The following is an 18,724-nucleotide window of genomic DNA, read 5'->3' on the forward strand; positions in this document are numbered from 1 at the left end:
TTCGAAAGGCCATAGATTCACAACGTGAGAGCAATACCCTCGACACTATACCAGGCATTAAAATTTCCCCCATCGGGAGGGATCCAGACAGTTTACGGAGAACAACCGCCTGTAAAGGAAATGTTCGTGGTCGATGACATGACCCCGATATCCGCACTCTCGACATCAAAGAATTCAGAATCGGTTAGGAAGGAAGAAATGAAATAACTATCACCGACAGCAGCCCCGGTCGAACCGGAGAAGCAGGAGACAGGCAAGGATGATGATTACGGAGTTCCTAGGTCATTCATAGCCCCTGATGATTCTAATGCCACCAAGTCAACGGTGGAGGAGCTGGAGCAAGTCGTGTTGATCGAATATTTGCCTGATCGGAAGGTATACCTGGGCACGGGGTTGACTCCTGAGCTCAGAAGAAAACATATTAAATTGCTTATAGCTAACACTGATTGTTTTCTTGGTCCCATTTAGATATGATAGGTAACCCGTCAGAAGTAACCACTCATAAGCTAAGCGTGGACCCGAAGTTCCACCTGGTTAAACATAAAAAGAGGCCTCAGTCCGAAGTAAAGCATGCGTTCATCAAAGACGAGGTATATAAACTCCTTAAAATAGGTTTAATTCGAGAAGTTAAGTACCCGGATTGGTTAGATAAGGTGGTAGTAGTAGTAGTAGTAGTAGTAGTAGCAGTAGTAGTAGTAGTAGTAGTAGTAGTAGTAGTAGTAGTAGTAGTAGTAGTAGTAGTAGTAGTAGTAGTAGTAGTAGTAGTACCTAAAAATGGAAATAAGTTAAGAATGTGTGTAGACTAAAAAGATTTGAACAAGGCGTGCCTCAAGGATTCTTTTCCTTTGCCTAACATTGATTGTTTGATCGATGCGACGGCCGGGCATGAGATACTCAGTTTTCTCAATGCCTATTCCGGGTATAACCAGATCCGCATGGACCCGGGCGATCAAGAAAAAACTTCTTTTATCACTAAATTAGGCACATATTGTTATAACTTAATGTCGTTTAGACTAAAAAGCGTCGGTGCCACTCAACGCCTAGTAAACTTGATGTTCGAAGAACAAATAGGAAAATCAATGGAGGTTTACATTGACGACATATTAGTTAAGTCCCTGCGAGCAGAGGACCATTTGAAACATTTGCAGAAAACCTTCAACATACTAAAGGAATATAATATGAAGCTAAACACGGAGAAATGCGCATTCGAGGTCGGATCCGAAAATTTCCTTGGATTCATGGTGTCCAATCGAGGGATCGAGATCAATCCCGAAAAAATCAAAGCTACAGAAGATATCACCGTGGTGGATAATGTTAAGGTCGTTCAGAGGATAACCGGGCGCATAGCCGCCCTGGGACGATTCATATCGAGACCCTCCGATAAGAGTCATCGCTTCTTCTCGTTATTGAAGAAAAAGAATATCTTTTCATGGACCCCGGAGTGCCAACAGCCTTTGAAAGAACTAAAACGGTACCTTTCGAGTCCAGTTTTCCTCCATACTCCAAAGATAGACGAACAGTTGTACCTGTACTTAGGGGTATCCGAGATAGCAGTAAGTGGAGTCTTAGTTAGAGAAGAGGAAGGTACGTAATTTCCTATCTAAAACCCTAGGCATGGCCGAAAAAAGGTACCTCCGCCTAGAGAAATTGGCGTTGGCTTTGCTAACCACCTCTAGAAAGTTGAAGCCATACTTTCAATGCCACCACATATGCGTTGTAACTTCTTACCCATCAAGGAATATAATGCACAAACCCGAGCTCTCAGGACGATTGGCCAAATGGGGCATAGAAATTAGCGAGTACAATATCGAATATCGCCCCCGGACCGCCATCAAATCTCAAAATTTGGCAGACTTCGTGGTCGACTTCACACCTGCCTTAATACTCGAAGTCGAAAAGGAATTGTTGGCAACCTCGGGGACTTCCTTTGGAATCTGGACCCTCTTATCGGATGGTGCCTTGAACGTGAAGGGGTCCAGACTCGGTATCGTACTAAAGACGCCTACGGGTAACGTAGTTAGGCAGTACATTAGAACTGTAAAATTGACTAATAATGAGGCCGAGTATGAGGCCATGATTGCAGGTCTCGAACTGGCTAAAAGCCTAGGGGACGAAGTAGTCGAAGCTAAGTGTGACTCCCTCATTGTGGTAAATCAAATCAATGGTACATTCATAGTAAAAGAAGAACGAATGCGGAGGTACTTGGACAAATTACAGGTAACGCTACATCGATTCAAGGAATGGACCCTACAGCACGTACCCCAGGATCAAAATAGTGAAGCCGACGCACTGGCTAACTTGAGGTCATCGGTTGATGACGACGAATTCAGCTCAGGAACGGTTGTTCAACACATGAAATCAGTAGTGGATGAAGGCCATGCTAAGATAAACTCAACAAGTTTGACTTGGGATAGGAGAAATAAGTATATAGACTACTTTAAGACCAGGAAGCTGCCATCGGATCCTAAAGAATCAAGGGCTCTGAGCACGAAAGCGGCCAGATTTAGCTTGTCGGAGGGTACTTTGTACAAAAGAACATTTGATGGCCCACTCGCCGTATGCTTAGGGTCGGGATATACTGGACTGACATGGAGAAAGATGCAAGGGACTTTGTACGAAGATGTGACGATTGTCAAAGACATGCACCGATGATCCATCAGCCCGGGGGCTACTACACTCGATATTGTCACCTTGGCCATTCATGAAATGGGGAATGGACATTGTCGGTCCCCTGTCATGGGCACCAGGTAAGGCTCAATTTGTACTATTTATGACTGACTATTTTTCTAAATAGGTTGAAGCTCAGGCATTCAAGAAAGTCTAAGAAAAAGAAGTTAATTGACTTTATTTGGGATAACATAATATGTCGGTTCGGGATACCGGTCGAGATTGTGTGTGATTACGGGAAGTCGTTCATCGGCAGCAAACTAAGAAAATTTTTCAAGGACCATAAGATCAAAAGGCTCTTGTCAACACCCTATCACCCTAGTGGGAATGGGCAGGCGGAGTCTACAAACAAGACCATACTCCAAAACTTTAAGAAAAGGTTGGCCGACGCCAAAGGAAAATGGAAGGATATTTTGCCCGATGTCTTGTGGGCATACCGTACGACTACAAAATCTAGTCCGGGGCCACTTAATTTTGATTGGTCTACGGTGCCGAAGCACTAATACCAGTCAAGGTTGGAGAATCGAGTTTCAGGTTCCAATATACGATCGAAGAGTCAAATAGTGAGGCCATGAGCACAAGTGAAACTATTAAATGAGAGGCGCGGGCTGCCCTTGTCCGGTTGGCCGCCCAAAAACAGCGGATACCGTGCCACAAAAATGTGACCCATTTAAAATGATACTATTGCTAAGGTACGACCTTATTCATTTTCTCTTTTTATATATATTGCGAATTGGACTAACACTTGCAGGAAACAAACAAAGGAAGATGTAGCTGTTAGGTCTTGCACTCTTTTTCCCTTGAAATTATTTTGTCCCAAATGGGTTTTCTGGCAAGGTTTTTAATGAGGCAACAGTAGATCATGCTAACTTAGAGTCGAATACTAGTTTTAAATCGGAGTCTATGGTCACATCAACAGTATTAGATCCCTTTCGAAGAACGACCTCGAATACTGGGGGCCATCACCCTCGGGTCAAGATGTTTAGCAAGGGAGGAAACTTTGTACTTGAACATCCTCGGCTTGGTGATTAGGATTTATTGTAAGGGCCAAACGGTCAAATGAACCGTGCCCGCGTAGACTGCCTAAGCCATAATACGAAGTTTTTACATGCTTACAATTTTGTATCTTACGCACATAAATGAAGGAAAGTTTCTACCTTGCGGATACACATTTTTATTCCTTAAAAGTATCGTGCCCAAGAGCCACCCCTATCCAAACCGAAAAGGCTACCCCTACTCAGAAGGTATCGTCCAAGACAAACTCAGAAGGCTCGGGTTATCAAAACCCGGAGGCACGAAGCCTATTACGCGCCCTAAAAAAGGCTCGAAGACGTTTGAAGCCTGTTATCAAAACATAAGGCCTTCAAACAAAATTCAAAATCTGCCAAAGTGTTACCCTCGGAAAAGCATCGTCTAAGAATACCTAAGCATTTCTGGAAATTTTCCAATCATTCAAGTCAAGTTTCAAAACCTCAAAAAACAAATGACTTATTGCTACATTATATCATATGCTAAGGCATTAGAAATGGTTGCAAGGTTAGAAGTCGTAAAAAGATACTAAAATAGTTGAATTTTCCGAAAAGGGAAATATATATTCCGGAATATCTTTACAAAAGTCCAACAAAAACGGCCTCAACAAAATATAAGTACATGATGCAATACACAAAAACAAAAATAAACCTAAGGCATGTATGCATTATCATCACCGGAACCTGACCCATCACCAGCATCATCGGGGCCTTCGAATTCTTTAGAGCCCTCGGAGCCCTCTCCACCTTCGGGATCATCCAGCTTCGCCCTTGATAAAAGACCACTCAATTCTGTCGATTTCTTTTTCTAGGTCAATTTTAGGATCATGTGTGGTTTCTTCCCTCTCATCTTCCCAAAGTGGGTGATATATTCCTGGACTATAATAGCATTATCAGAAGCTCTCATATTCGATAGGAATTTGGATTGTCTAGAACCAATTGTGAGGGTCAGGTAGGGCTTGATTCTATTAACCTAGTTGGTCATAATTTTGTAGACAATATTGCAAAGGACTATAGGTCAGAAGTTCTTGAGCATGGAGGCTGGTGGGCATTTCGGTATGAGGCATAAGAGAGTTTCATTCATTTTAGGGTGCATTATTTTTTATTCAAAGCATTCTTTGCAGAACTGGATGACATTTTTTTCCACAATGTCCCAAAAAGTTTGGTAAAAAAGGGATGCAGGCCATCAGGTCCTGGTCCTTTGAATGGTTTAAAAGAGAAGATTGCTCTTTTAATTTCATTGTCTCTTAGGAGTAGGGCCAATTAACCTTTTGAATTGTAGATAGTGTATGCCTTTAGGAGTTTGGATTAATGGTATTGATGGGTGATTATGTGTGTGAAGAAGTGTAGAGAGCACTAAAGAATTTGGTAATAGAATCTTTGATATCATGTGGCTCATGTTGTCGATTATCAGATTCATCTTTGAGGGAAAGAATCATGTTTTTTCTTCTCCTATTTAAAGTAGAAGTGTGGAATAATCTGGTATTGTCATCACCATCAGTGAGCCAGTTGATTATGGATTTCAATTTTCCGAAATCCTCCTTATTTTTAAGGATAGAGTCTAATTCTTCAATTAAGGTATTTTCTATATTCATGAGGAATTGACTAAACTAGTAATTTGGTGAATTTTGGATCCCACCAATTCTGGCTAGCAGTCTCTTCTTTTTGTGAAATATATTCCCAACGGTGTGTTTGTTCTAATGAGTGGCATTGATGTTGAACATTTAGGATGAAGGGATTAGAGTGGAGGCAGATGGGAAAGATCCTTGAATCATGAGTTGTGGGAAGACATGGTGGATGCACCACATGGACTCAAATGTGAAGGGTTTGGTGCTGACATTTGGGGTCGTGCTTTAGCTTTATTAGGAGGGGCACTGATCAGAATGGGCCCTAGGAAGGAGTGTTTCAGAGGCCTCAGGGTATTCAAAAATCCAACGGTTATTAGCAAAACACCTATCAATTCTTTCTAAAAATAGGTTTTTTCTATTCTTATATCTTTTATTAGTCCATGTGTATTTACTACCTTTGTAGTCTAGGTCCACTAGTTTATAGTGGTTAATGAAATTCCAAATAAGTTTCTTCTGTTAGTGTTAATGTAGTTTTCACCAAACTTATCTTTGCTTTTAACACTTCATTAAAGTCCCCACCCACAAACCAACTTCCATTTATGCTATTTGAAATATCCATCAAATTTTCCCAAAGTATTTTCCTATCATCTATATTATTGCTTGTCATAAATAGTAAAAAATAACAATAGAGGATAGGAGGGTAGGACCTTGACTATTGCATGGATACCTTGGGTGTGGTTGATACCTCATCTACCTGGAGGATGTCTTCTTTCCACATGATGACAATTCCTTCTGAGTGGCCCACTGCTGGGAATTAGATGTGCATGTCATACTGTAACTCCTCTGTTAGCTTCATGTGGTCTGCTATCTTAGTTTCTAGTATCACTAACATGGTTGGCCTGTAAATCTTGATCATTTCTGAGCATTATCTCTTAAACTCCACGTTATTTTCCCCTCTAACATTCCATATGATGAATTTCATTAGGGGTTGTGGTTGGTTTAGGGAACCGCTGATTGTGCCTTTTCCTTCCACTGGGCAGGCATCTCCTTGATGCTGGTATCTGAGAGCGCATCATTGTTGTCAATTTCAGCAAAGGCTTCAGTACCCCGTGGCTCTAGTGAAAATCCAGGCTCAATCCACATCTGGCCAACATTTTGGGGCAAAGTAAGATTAGGAACTCGCTGCAGTCCACACTGAATTCTGCTAGTCTCACTGCCTCTAGCTATAGGGAGTCTGTCCTTAGTGGGCAATAGGAGCTTTGTGGTGCCGTCTCCTTTTAGGCTTTATGTCCTTTCAGTATCTCCAAAGGTTTTGTTATCTCCCTTGAGATGTTCCCCAATGGTGGTATTTGGTCTTCTCCAGTGCTGAAGACGAAGGTTCCTATTGAGGTCATTGTTCAACCATTGAGGACTGTGGCGTTACCACTAGGTCTATTGTTGCTAGATCCGAGAAGATCTTGATCGAGTGGAAGGCTTGTTGCATGAAGTTGTGTGGTGTCTTGCGTGGAGTTGAGGTTGTTCTAAAGAACCATCGATAGCCAGAGTTGGGTTCCAAAGGTCGCCAATTCCCCCTGTTTAGAGTCTCCATTGTTACCCTTGCTAGATGGGTCGGGTTTTGGATGTTGAGGGTGATAGGTTGATTGCCTAGTTGAAAATTATAGCACAGTACCTAGACCAGTAAGTCCAGCTCCAGCCATGTTGCTCGCGTGTGGTCCGGTAGCAGCGGAGTGGAGGTTATGACGATTGGGAGTTTGGTGGGTTAATTCATATTTGAATTTTTTTGTTATTCTTTTTTTTGGATTGTAATTTATTAGGAAGGGTTTGGGGTAGATATTAGTCATCTCTGTTATTGGAGTCAAATCATTACCCGGCTGATGGGTTTTGGTATTGTTTCTAACACTTGAGATTTAGAATTAATTGTGTATCTGGTTGAGTTGACAGAAATTGTCAAATCACCTAAGTTTTGGTGATTTCGCAGGTAACGCACTAGAGTATCCATAGAGAGTTTTTCTGCAAAGTTACTTGGTAGGGGTGCAGTAGCTCTGTAGGGGGCATCATTGGTAATGTGGCTCTCCAAGTGAGTATGGACCCCTGTGACGGAAGGGGCTGTTGGGATTGGGTGGGTCGTTCTATGTGTAGCTGACGGGCCCCTACTTATTAACTTTGGGCATGGTATTTTATTTTCTCTGGGGGCCGCTAGGTCGGGGCCATTTTCTTGGGTAGTGCCTGTTGTGGAGTTCAAGATTTGGTCCTATCCTGCTGGGCCCGCCTTCCGGTTTGTGCTCGAGTTAGGATGTTCTTGTGTGGGTCGACTCCTTGTATTCTTTTTTAAACTATGATTTATATTAGTAGAACGGTCTGAGATTATCTGTTTGGGGTTACTCTTAGAATTATATTGAAAGATCTTAGTTTCAAGGAACTTACCAGAGTTTGCGTCGAATATTTTGACCTAAATACTCCTAGTTCGGGTGGCATTGGCATTGTCATTGGCATTGCTTGTCTGTGTCGATCTCGTTTGACCTTGTGGTAGGAGGTGGCAACGTTTCCTCCTTCTTGGAAAAATAGGGATAATACATAATTACAATATTTGGATTGTTACACTTTACCAATTGCACCCTTAAACTTTGTGGGGGTCCTATAACCCCCTTGTCTCTGTTTAAAGTGCAATAAATACCATTTTCATTGACTAGCACCAAATTCAACCAGAATAATATATGACACGCACCAATCATGTTTTGACATGTGTTTTTCTTTTTTAATTGTTTAAATTTTCTTTTTATTCATTATTGAACATACAATTATCTTTTATTTTCTTTTCTTTTTCTCTATCGCATTGCCACAACTAGCTATTTTCTTTCTCATTTTCGCCATTTCAAATTGGTTGCACTCAATTCTCTTTTCCAGTAATTTAATGTATCTATTTTTAAGTAATCCATCCATGTTTCTAAAAAAAGCTTTACAAAAGTCACCACCATCAAAGAAAGATGGCAGATTGCTTTTCAGTTTTGAGCTTCGAAATTTCATCAATGGCAGATTGCTTTTTAGTTTGAGATTCAAAATTTCATCAATGGCAGATTGCTTTTCTTCAAGTTTCAGAAATTCAAATCAATGTAACCTCAAAATCTAGCTTAAAATTTCAACTCTCAGAAGGTTTGAATAACCAACTCTTTTTAACTTTGAGGATTCAAAATACTTGTGTCGGACTTTCGGAGAACCCGCAATGGAGTTCAAAATTTGCAATTCGAAATCCTCAAATCTAACAAAAATTTCAGTAAGTAACCCGAATTTTCATGCTAGATTTGATTTTTGCACTTCAAAAATAGATACCACGGTCTCTTTCGCTAACTTAAATTCGGTTCTTCAAAACCCGACAACTAAATTTTCGGTCTTCACCTTCAATCCTTTTCATAATTAAGGATATCGAACAATGACTTGATAGTGAACTCAAACAAGGACTAATGGAGGTCCGGCCGTCAATATGAAGAACAAAGAAAAATGAAGAAGAAAGAAAAATAAAAATGGAGAAACAACTAGAAAGTGGGTGCAAATGAAAAAAGAAAAATTCAAAGGGAAAAAATGGAGAAATAATCAGATTTGGGGAAAATTTTTACTTCTCACGCGTTATGATTGCGTGCAAAATGTTAAAGGTTCCACGTCAACTCAAAATGAGATATTTATTATAATTTGAACAAATACGAGGGGGCCATAAGTCCCCCAAAAAATTAAAGGGTGCAACTGAAAATTAGCTACAACCCCAATAGGGTAATTATTATGTATTATCCCTTAACTGTTTTCCATTGATCCCTCAATGAACATTGATTCGTGATAATGATCATTCAAGTTGGTCCTCGGAGGGAGTTTGTGGTTTTGGTCTGTGAGTACATGACTTTAGGGTGTACCATATCCTTCTGCATCCCGTGCATATGACACTTTCTCCTTCATATACCACAGCTTGTTTGTGATCCCCAATTGTGATGGATATTTTCACTGACATTTTCAGTGGTACTTGGATACAAATTCGCGCGTATCTGCCCCTTAGGGTAGTCGAAGTGCGCGTATCTATTTTAAGAAACTTTCCTAATTTTCTCCCAACCTTTTTTCAGTATTTCTTTGTCCCGTTGGTAGTGTGGTAAACGTACCCATATAGCGATAAAGGACAGTGTTGCCTCTTGTGGGACAAATTATGGTTCCCATGACTGAGAGGAAGTTCCCAAATAAGAACCATGGTCCTCGGTGCAATGCTTTAATCATATTCTCCTCTTTTCCAAACTTGACTATAAAAAAATCCCATCCTAGGTCAATCAAAATTAACTACTCAGAAGGATTAGATCAATAAGTTTGGATAGTAGGAGGTGATGTGGCATTCTTCTATCAAAGATTTTGATAATAATAGAAAAGCGCCATAGCTAGTGTAAGTGATTCTTATCATTTTGGGAGAGGATGATTAGGCCCAAATTTCCTTCCCTTTTCGTTCCTTCTGTTATGCAAGGCTCATTTTCATAGTACGGAGCTTGATTTTTTTATTTTTTTTTTCTAATAGCATTTCCTTCTAGGATTATGCTGGGTTAGCGTCTTTATCCATGAGTTTATTATCCGATGGGATGTTTGGTGGTTTGATTGTATTATTCATCCTAGGTCTAGTGAGATGTGTAAACCATTTTAAATGCACTAAACATTAGTTCAAAAGAAAATTTGCATGTACATCTACACATAGCTTCGTATTACATACTTGCTTGTTTCAATTTGCTCCCTCCGTTTACTTTTACATGTCTATTATACTTAAAATATATTTTTACTTTTACTTGTCCATTTTAGCAAATCAAGAGAAAGACAATCTTTTCTTTTTCTAGTTTTACCCTTATCATTAACTATTCACTCTCCAAATCATTTCCTAAAACTTTTTGAAATGTTATCATTATAATGGGTAAATTAAATTATAAAATATATATACTTTATCTTAAAGGGAGTTGAAAGTCAAAAGTGGACAACTAAAAATGAACTGCGAGAGTATCATAGTTTGAATCGATTTAAGTTTAGGAAAGAAATGAAGACTTTTAAAGTTTACGGGTTTAAACTTGTTACGTATAATATTTGTGTGACCATGAGAAATTCTCATTATTAAGGGTAAACGATAAGCTTAAAGTTAATTATTTTAAATTATAGAAATATTTTACTATTTTGTAAACAGATTAATAAGAAAGTAGTGTAAAACAAATTGAATTGGATAGAGTTACTTTGGAACTTTCAGCAACAATAAAAAGCCCAGCTCTTAACCTGAAATGTATACCGCCAGTAACTTGATCAAAATTACTATATCCCATCATGTTCACTTGAGCAGCTGGGCCAGTCATGTCATAACTCCCAACTCCTATTAAGTATTCCCCATTGACACTTCCAATTATCGAACAAACTAAAAGCAAAAAAAATACTTAATAAGATCTCTGTTTTTCTTCTCATTTTGGTCTATGAGGGAAATTGTCTAGATAGCTTTCAGAATATATAAGGGATGTGTACTTATGTTAGTTAAAAATTTTTGGAATTCCTAGGAGTTGTCGGAAGTAAGTGGCATAGACCTTAGATGTTCTATCTTTTACGGCTCGTATTTTAGCTGTTTGTTTTTCAGTTTCGTTCGGATCAGAGTGTGTATTTAGAGAAGATTGACAATTCGGTAATACAAGATTTGAGAGAAAGTCAAATTAAATAAAAAAGGGAAAAGCAATTGGATCTATATATAATCTTGGTGTTTTCTTTTAGCTCTTACATTGATAGAGTGAGTTGTATGAAGAATTAATATGTCATATCAAATATTATTTGGTGTATTACCTTGTTGTTATCACTGATTCTTTTTATTTTGTCTCACAGAGTCTATCAGAAACAGTTTTTCTGTTCTCTCATGATTGTGGTAAGGTCTTTATAAACACTATAGTTGTTGTTGTTATTTTATTTGGTGCAATATCAACATTTATACCGTATGAAAATAAGAAAATAATGTGAGTGACAACTAAGGAGGTAATCACTCAAATGAAAGTGAGTCGATCAAAGTAGCATTTAGTAAAATTGCCAGTAGTATCTTAAAGCTTTAGTAAAATTGCCTCACAGATTTGGAGTGCACACCCCCACGTTCCCTCTTCCCTTACAGCTCAGAATTTGTGTTGTTTGCAGGCTTTTATTAGGATTAACAGTATGGGTCATTCTAACCAATCTATCACTTTTCCACCTCTTCCCCACCATAATGCCATTTATCAGCTCAGCTCAGCTCATTTCAAAGATTGAGTAGAATATAGTACACTTTGTTGGGATTTTAAGCTTGTGTAACTTAAAGAGGGTGAAAGAGAAATGGAGAGAAAATGGCATGCCAAATTTGACCAAACAATATTGGCAAGTGGGTTTAAAATCATCGAGTGCGACAAATGTGTTTACATTAAAAACACTCCAGGTCATGAAGTCATTGTTTGTTTATATGTTGATGACATGTTGATAATGAGCAAAAACATGGTAGATATAAATGCTACTAAGCGCATGTTGGCTAGCAAATTCGATATGAAAGACTTAGGAGTTGCTGATGTAATCTTAGGAATCAGAATTCACAAGACTCCACAAGGTCTAGCATTATCGCAGTTTCACTACATTGAAAAGGTACTTGACAAGTTCAAGTATTTGGATTTCAAAATTGCCAAGACTCCAATTGACGTGAGTTATGCACTTCAAAAGAATGAAGGTGAAAGTGACTCACAACTAGACTATGCAAGAGTATTGGAAAGTTTGATGTATATCATGAATTGTACGCGACCAGATATAGCATATGCTATTAGTAAACTGAGTTAGTTTACAAGTAATCCCAATCACATACATTGGATGGCAATGAAACGAGTTTTGAGGTATCTCAAACATACCCAAAATTACGCTTTTCATTATAACAAATATCCCTCCATAATCGAGGGATATAGTGATGCAAATTGGATCACTAGATCATCTGAAGTTAAATCCACGAGTGGATATGTTTTCACAAATGGGGGTGGAGCAGTGTCTTGGAAATCATCCAAACAAATGTGCATCGCCCGTTCTACAATGGAATCTGAATTCATAGATTTAGATAAGGCCGGTGAAGAAGCTGAATGGCTCCAAAATTTCTTGAAAGATATTCCATTTTGGCCCAAACCTTTGGTACCTATTTGTATACATTGTGATAGTCAAGCGGCGATAGGCAGGGTAGGGAGCGTTATGTATAACAAAAAATCTCGTCATATACGACGGAGACACAATAACGTTAGACAACTACTCTCTAATGGTATTATCACAATTAAATACGTAAAGTCACGAGATAACGTGTCGGATCCAGTTACAAAAGAAATATCCAGAGAGGCAGTTGAAAGATCATCAAGGGGAATGGGGTTAAGGTCTAGGACAAGTTATCATGGCGGTAACTCTACCTAGCAAACTGGAGATCCCACGAGCTAAGTTCAAAGAGATCAAACAAAGTTATAAATGACGGCTCAACATTGTCAAATAACTCAACCCATTCTCGTGATGAAGACAATGTTCAGAAATCGAGGTAAAGCATTAAGGTTTTTTGATGAGTCAACAAAGCTTAAAGGTTTTTAAATGATTTGCTAAGTCTGGCAGGATATGACCAGATAGTGTATCTATAGGATTACACGTTTAGAAATCACCTATGTGAGTGTGAAGTATAAGCCGCTTCAAGGAGAATGAAAGTAAAGGCCCATTCTCTAAACACTCATGAAACCAGGCGGTGTTCATGGATGAAACGAACACAACCATGAGAACCATAGATGGTTAAGGATTGATTGTGTGACATATGTTGTCTAGGTATACAACAAAGCTCGACGGTTCAAAGATATCAAATCTACCGATTGACCGAGTATATCCGATATAAGTTCACTACGGAAAGTTCAAAGAAAAATCTACTTATCCAGATGCAATTAATTCTTGCATGTAAAACACACACGCGTCCGTGCATTCCTTTATTTTATAGCCATTCCCCATTCATGTGGGGGATTGTTAGGATTTTAAGCTTGTGTAGCTTAAAGAGGGTGAATGAGAAATAGAGGGAAAATAAAATATTTGAGTTTCTCTCCTTGGCAAAGGGACATTGTCCTATATTGGAGGAAAAAAAGGCTTTTGATGGGTATATATACAATTGCTCTTCTTTTAGCTCTTAAAGAGTTAAGAAGAAGGCAAGCCTCGCGCCATCGTCGTCGTCGCTCGCTCGGCTCGACTTCGGTCAAAGATTGATTGATTAATTTTTTTAGACAAAATTTCTTTCAATTATTTAATTAATTTAATAAATAAATAACAAAAAATTCAATCCGGAATAACCCATGACCTGCGACTTGGTCCGATCAGGCCCGTTTTCTTTCCCGAATTATTTTAAATCTATTTTTCTGCAATATTTTAAACAGCCTATTCCAACAGCCATGGTTGTTTCTGAAAGGTTGCAAACCTTTTCAGGAAAAAAATCCAGCAACTCTATAAATATACTTTGAATCTCAGAATCTTTCCTTAAGAAATTTTCTGATTTTCTTCTTCTTCTTCCGCACAAAAATTCCAGTGTGTTTTACAGCCTTCGAGTGGCTCGCTGTTCACCGGCGTTTTTGGTACCAACACTCCGGTGAGTTAAATCGTTCTATCCTGTGAGGATATATTCCAGCACCTCGGGTACTTGAGGGGAATAATTTCCTTAAGGACACACTGTGTATTCAGTGGGCTCGATTTATTCCTATACTGTTTTTCCTAAATTTATTTCGTTAAACAAGTATTACTAATTTTCTTATTGTTTATATATTTCAAAAAGTTTAATGGTTTAATTGTTTATTACAGCAATACAGATTTTTAACACACTTTAAACTTTAGAGCACACACACCCACGATTTTAATTTCTTATCCTTTTGTCATGACCCGCCACATTATTATGCCACGTAGGTGCCACTTGACGTATATTAATGTCATGTGAAAGCTTGTATAGGAGGAATGCTAGTATTTATGAGAAGATTCTAGATGAGTATGGACATTTTCTTAGGAAGATCCTAGATCCCTATGGATTTGCTAGGAAAGTCCTTGGAATCTTCTAGGTTTGTAGAGAGTTCTAGAGAAAACTCTTATCTTGTAAATATTAAGGATTTGTGTAACAAATTAATATTTAAATACTCGCCCCTAGGAGACTAGTATATAAAGGGGGTCATTCTTTTGTAATTCACCAAGCAAAACAATCAAGTTTTCTCTAATACAAAAGTTTTCTTTGGCAATTCTCTTGTGTTCTAACATTCCCTCACGGACCTTTAGTGTATTAAGACTGACTTGGCATAGCAAGATCGTGACCAAGTTATGTAAAATCATGAGCGAGTTGTCAAGTACCGCACTTATACTTAGTCAAAGACTAAGGACGTGACACTTTACTCTTACAACTCATACTCCATGTTCTCATAAGACTTTTTAGGATAGACCGTGGGCGCTTGAATTATAAGCCTATCGATGCTCTAAATAAAGAGATTATTGTCACGATGTTATATTTTCTAAATAAGGTAAATGTAATATTATAATACTCCGTCTGTCCAAGTTTACTTGTTCACTAAAAAATAAATGTCTATCTCTATTCATCCGGTTTGGAAAATTAATGGATAATTTATCATTTTATACCCTATAAACTCTTACCATTTTCCAATATTTTAAATTTATAATAGTCAAAGTTAGTTTTTCAATAATAATAATTAAGGAGGATATAATAAAATTATCATATTTTTTAAAGAGCGTGCCAAGACAATAGTGGAAGTAAACTTGGACGGAAAGAGTATACATATAAAAAGTTATATTTCTGTGATAGAAATTAAAGAAGCTTTCGATATAGGTGCAAAAGTCATCAAGAAATTACGTTAGGTCGTAAGGCAAGTATAACATTTCCAGTTCACTATTTTTTGTTCTTTGCAGCATATGAAGATGCAAGATCACAACCAGGGGTAGAGGCAACAACGCTTAAATTTACCTCTGATCACAACTCCAACAATTTGGACCAAATTAACCGACAAACATTGTGGTATGATTATTCCTATTAGTACTGGTACTTTGGTAATTCTCCTGATTGAAATAAAAGCTTAGTGTAATGATTTCATGTATATAACAGAGGTAGGACTACATCCAAAACATATTTTTTAAATCTAAATCCGAATTAAGGATAAAAACAGGAAGATAAGGTGAAAACCAAACCAACTGCATTTTACAAAAGAAAGACCCAAATTAATCATCAAACTCTATACATAAGCGCATACTATATGCACTTACATATAAGAATACAATACTGTATTACCCTTCAAACCCCAAAAAAGTGAAGGAAATGAAAGCTTAGCCAAACAGCAGTAGCACAATCATGACATCCACAAAAACAAAACAAAAAAGCGACAAATAAAAACATTCATTTGCATGCTTTAATAATTTAGTGAGATGCAGCAACTTCTTTCTCTTTTTCCTTTTCCTTTTCTTCTTCGGTCTTTGAGTGATATCCTGGTAATTTCTCCTTAATCTTGTCCAAAAATCCCTTCTTCTCTTTTCCCTCAGCCTCGTGCTCCGCCGCAGGCGGTGGTGGAGGCGCCACTTCCTCTGTCTTCTTTTGCCCGCCACCTGGCAACTTCTCCTTAATCTTGTCTAGGAATCCTTTCTTCTCCTCTGTTTCCTCGTATTTCTCCACTGGTACAGCCGTGTCCTCACCCGCCTTCTCTTCTTCCTTGTGTTCTCCAGATATTTTATCCTTGATTTTATCCTTCAAACCCTTCTTTTTCTTCTTCTTGATTTTCTGTCCGTCCTCTCCTATTTCTTCCTCCTCATCACTCTGCAAAATGATCACCATTTACATAAGCTTCATTCAACTAGGTTACAGGTTCTAGCCGTAAAAAAAAATTACTAATACTCTTATTAGGAATAGGATAAATTGTCTCTGTCACTTGTTGGGTACGGTGCCGGATGTCTTGTATACCGAACTGCTATTTTAGATAGTAAGAATATTTATATAATGAGTTATTCATGTAAACATGATCAAAATAAGAGATCATATATACACCATCCATGTAAATAATTTTTCACACCATCTGATCATTTAAAGAATGAGTGAATGACTACACGTAAATCTTGAAAACGAGACATGTTACTTGATGCAACAAGATAAATATGAACTGATTGTGTGTAAAAAATACTTAAAACTAGCGATCTATATAAATTAAAGTCCAATTATTTTTACCGGTACGTACACAACATCTAAATCAAATCAAACAACATAATCTTAACAGTTACTATAAATTAAAGTAAGAATACATATGATATTAAGTAAGAAATACGTCTATGAAACAGTTATTTTGTATTTATTGATTTGACGTAAACGATGGAAAATACTTACAGAGCTGCTAGAGCTGCTACTTGATCGATGGAGTTTCTTCTCTTCTTTCTTGTGCTCCTCTTTCTTCTCTTCTTCCTTGTATTCTGCAACTTCTTCAGAAACCTTTACTTTTTCAACAAACTCAGAGGAAATAGCATGTTCCTCTTGGGCATGAGTTGGCTTTTCCTCTTCCTTTTTCCCTAGGAAATCAAACAAACCACGATCTGTAGCCTCCACGTTTGCGCTACCCTCTTCAACCTTCTTTTCATATTGATCGGCCATTTTTTTTTTCAATCAAAAAACAAAGAAAAACTTGTTGCTAAGAACAAAGCAAAGAATGATGACACTTTGAGCTAAAGTAAAAGTTTGAATATATTGAATTGGAAGTGTTAGAAACTAGAGACTTAGTGCGCCTTTTATAGCAATCATAACGCGGACGTTACGCGATTGAGATAAGATAATTTTATTATAAATAATAAGAAAAGTAGTCCAAAGGACTCATAATATTCAGTAAATACCAATCAAGTACACCAAGTGCAACAGACGTCGACGTGGCCTCTTTTGTTCTGTCTCCAATTATGTACTGTTTCGCAACTCCGAGAGTATATTAATTTATATTCACCCTATTATAGTGACGTGGCAAAATATTACTGGATTTCGTGGGTATTCAAATTTAGCTGGTGAAAAATATATAGTCCGTAAACTCTGTCCAGATTCGAAAGTTAATTAACCACTCGATAAGTTTGGAACAATAGGAGCTGCATATGTCCTGAAATTCACTCGTAAATTTTTAATTTAATTAATTTTATATAGTTATTATAAATTAGAAAAAGTTTTGTTAGTATGATTTAGCAATTTAGAATTTTCAAATAACAAACAAATAAATTAAAATGATGTTGAGTTGTGCGAATGACTTAAGGGGACTATATACCTTCTAAGCTTAAGTATTTCTCAATGAACAATAACGTACTAATGTCACGAGGAACAGATGAAAAAAAACTCTATTTAAGGAGTGCAATAGAGAACCTAAGATTTGATGCGAATAATAAATCGAAGCAGTGAAGCTTAGATCATTTACTTTATATAAAGTATACTCATAACAGTTTCGTCTATTGTTTGATTGTAAAAAAAAAAGATTGACTCGTTCTGCTATAAGTACCTACATATTTTGTTGAGTAGGATTCTATCTTTTTGAGGTTGAAGGCGTAATAACATCTATTAAATAAAATCCATATTATAGCCAATTGTTAGGCTCAAATTAGCTTATCCCTTTGAAATCAAGCAAATATCGAGCAAATTATGTTCCAACTAATATTATTGATATCAATTGGTTTTAATCAATCGAAATAAGGTACCAAACTGCTCATTTGACACATATTCATCTTTGTATTCTTATGTAGTCTAGAATTCTCACGGAATAAGGAGAGCAGTTTGCTTACTCCACAACAACGGAGTTGAATACTTTGAATTAAAGAATTACTCTCTCTGATCCACGTTAAGTGACCATTTTATCTTTTTATTTTGATTCAAAATAAATGTTCATTTAAATAACCAAGAAGAAAAGTAATTTTATTTTTTAAAAATATATCCTTATTTATATATTCTAATATATCAAGTTAATAATTAATTAAGATTAATTTAATTAATACATCTTTTTTCTCTACTATTCTTATTTTCGGACAAAGGGAGTAGTAAGAATAAAGTAGAAATGTGGAGCTGAACTGTGACGGCGAAGGATACCAATAATATCAATACACGTAGGATGCCAACGTGTGAGGTTGTAATTGTGGGACCAGATAGTGTCGGCCTCGTTTGGTTATCCTTTTGGAACAAGGGTGTCGGTATTGGTGAGGGGTACAACAACATGATACGTGGCGAAATGATAGAGGCCAAGGCAACTTCGAGATCCCAAAATTGAGTTAGAAGGGAGCAATTGCACACCTCAAATATTGGGGCGGGGTAATCGTTCTGGCACTTTAATTGATTTTTATTTTTATTTTAACATACTAAGGATTAAAGAATTCATTTATTATTATTAATTAATAATAAAATTTATCATATTAAGTTTTACTATCTCTTTAATA

The 18,724-nt window shown here is 37.4% G+C and overlaps 2 protein-coding genes across 2 annotated transcripts; one reads left to right on the forward strand and one right to left on the reverse strand.

Moving 5' to 3' along the window:
- Positions 1–1,614: 1,614 nt before the first annotated feature.
- Positions 1,615–2,652, forward strand: LOC138910561 (uncharacterized). Its single transcript, XM_070201803.1, has one exon. The coding sequence runs from the start codon at positions 1,615–1,617 to the stop codon at positions 2,650–2,652; it is 1,038 nt and encodes a 345-aa protein (XP_070057904.1).
- Positions 2,653–15,464: 12,812 nt separating this feature from the next.
- On the reverse strand, positions 15,465–17,171 carry LOC104106559 (phosphoprotein ECPP44). The gene is made up of 2 exons (XM_009615130.4): positions 16,662–17,171; positions 15,465–16,100 (listed from the first exon to the last, which is right to left on the reverse strand). The coding sequence occupies exons 1-2, from the start codon at positions 16,920–16,922 to the stop codon at positions 15,708–15,710; spliced, it is 654 nt and encodes a 217-aa protein (XP_009613425.1). The 5' UTR covers positions 16,923–17,171; the 3' UTR covers positions 15,465–15,707.
- Positions 17,172–18,724: the final 1,553 nt, after the last annotated feature.

The sequence above is a fragment of the Nicotiana tomentosiformis genome, chromosome 4 (genome assembly GCF_000390325.3).
Source record: "Nicotiana tomentosiformis chromosome 4, ASM39032v3, whole genome shotgun sequence".
Lineage (NCBI taxonomy): Eukaryota > Viridiplantae > Streptophyta > Magnoliopsida > Solanales > Solanaceae > Nicotiana > Nicotiana tomentosiformis.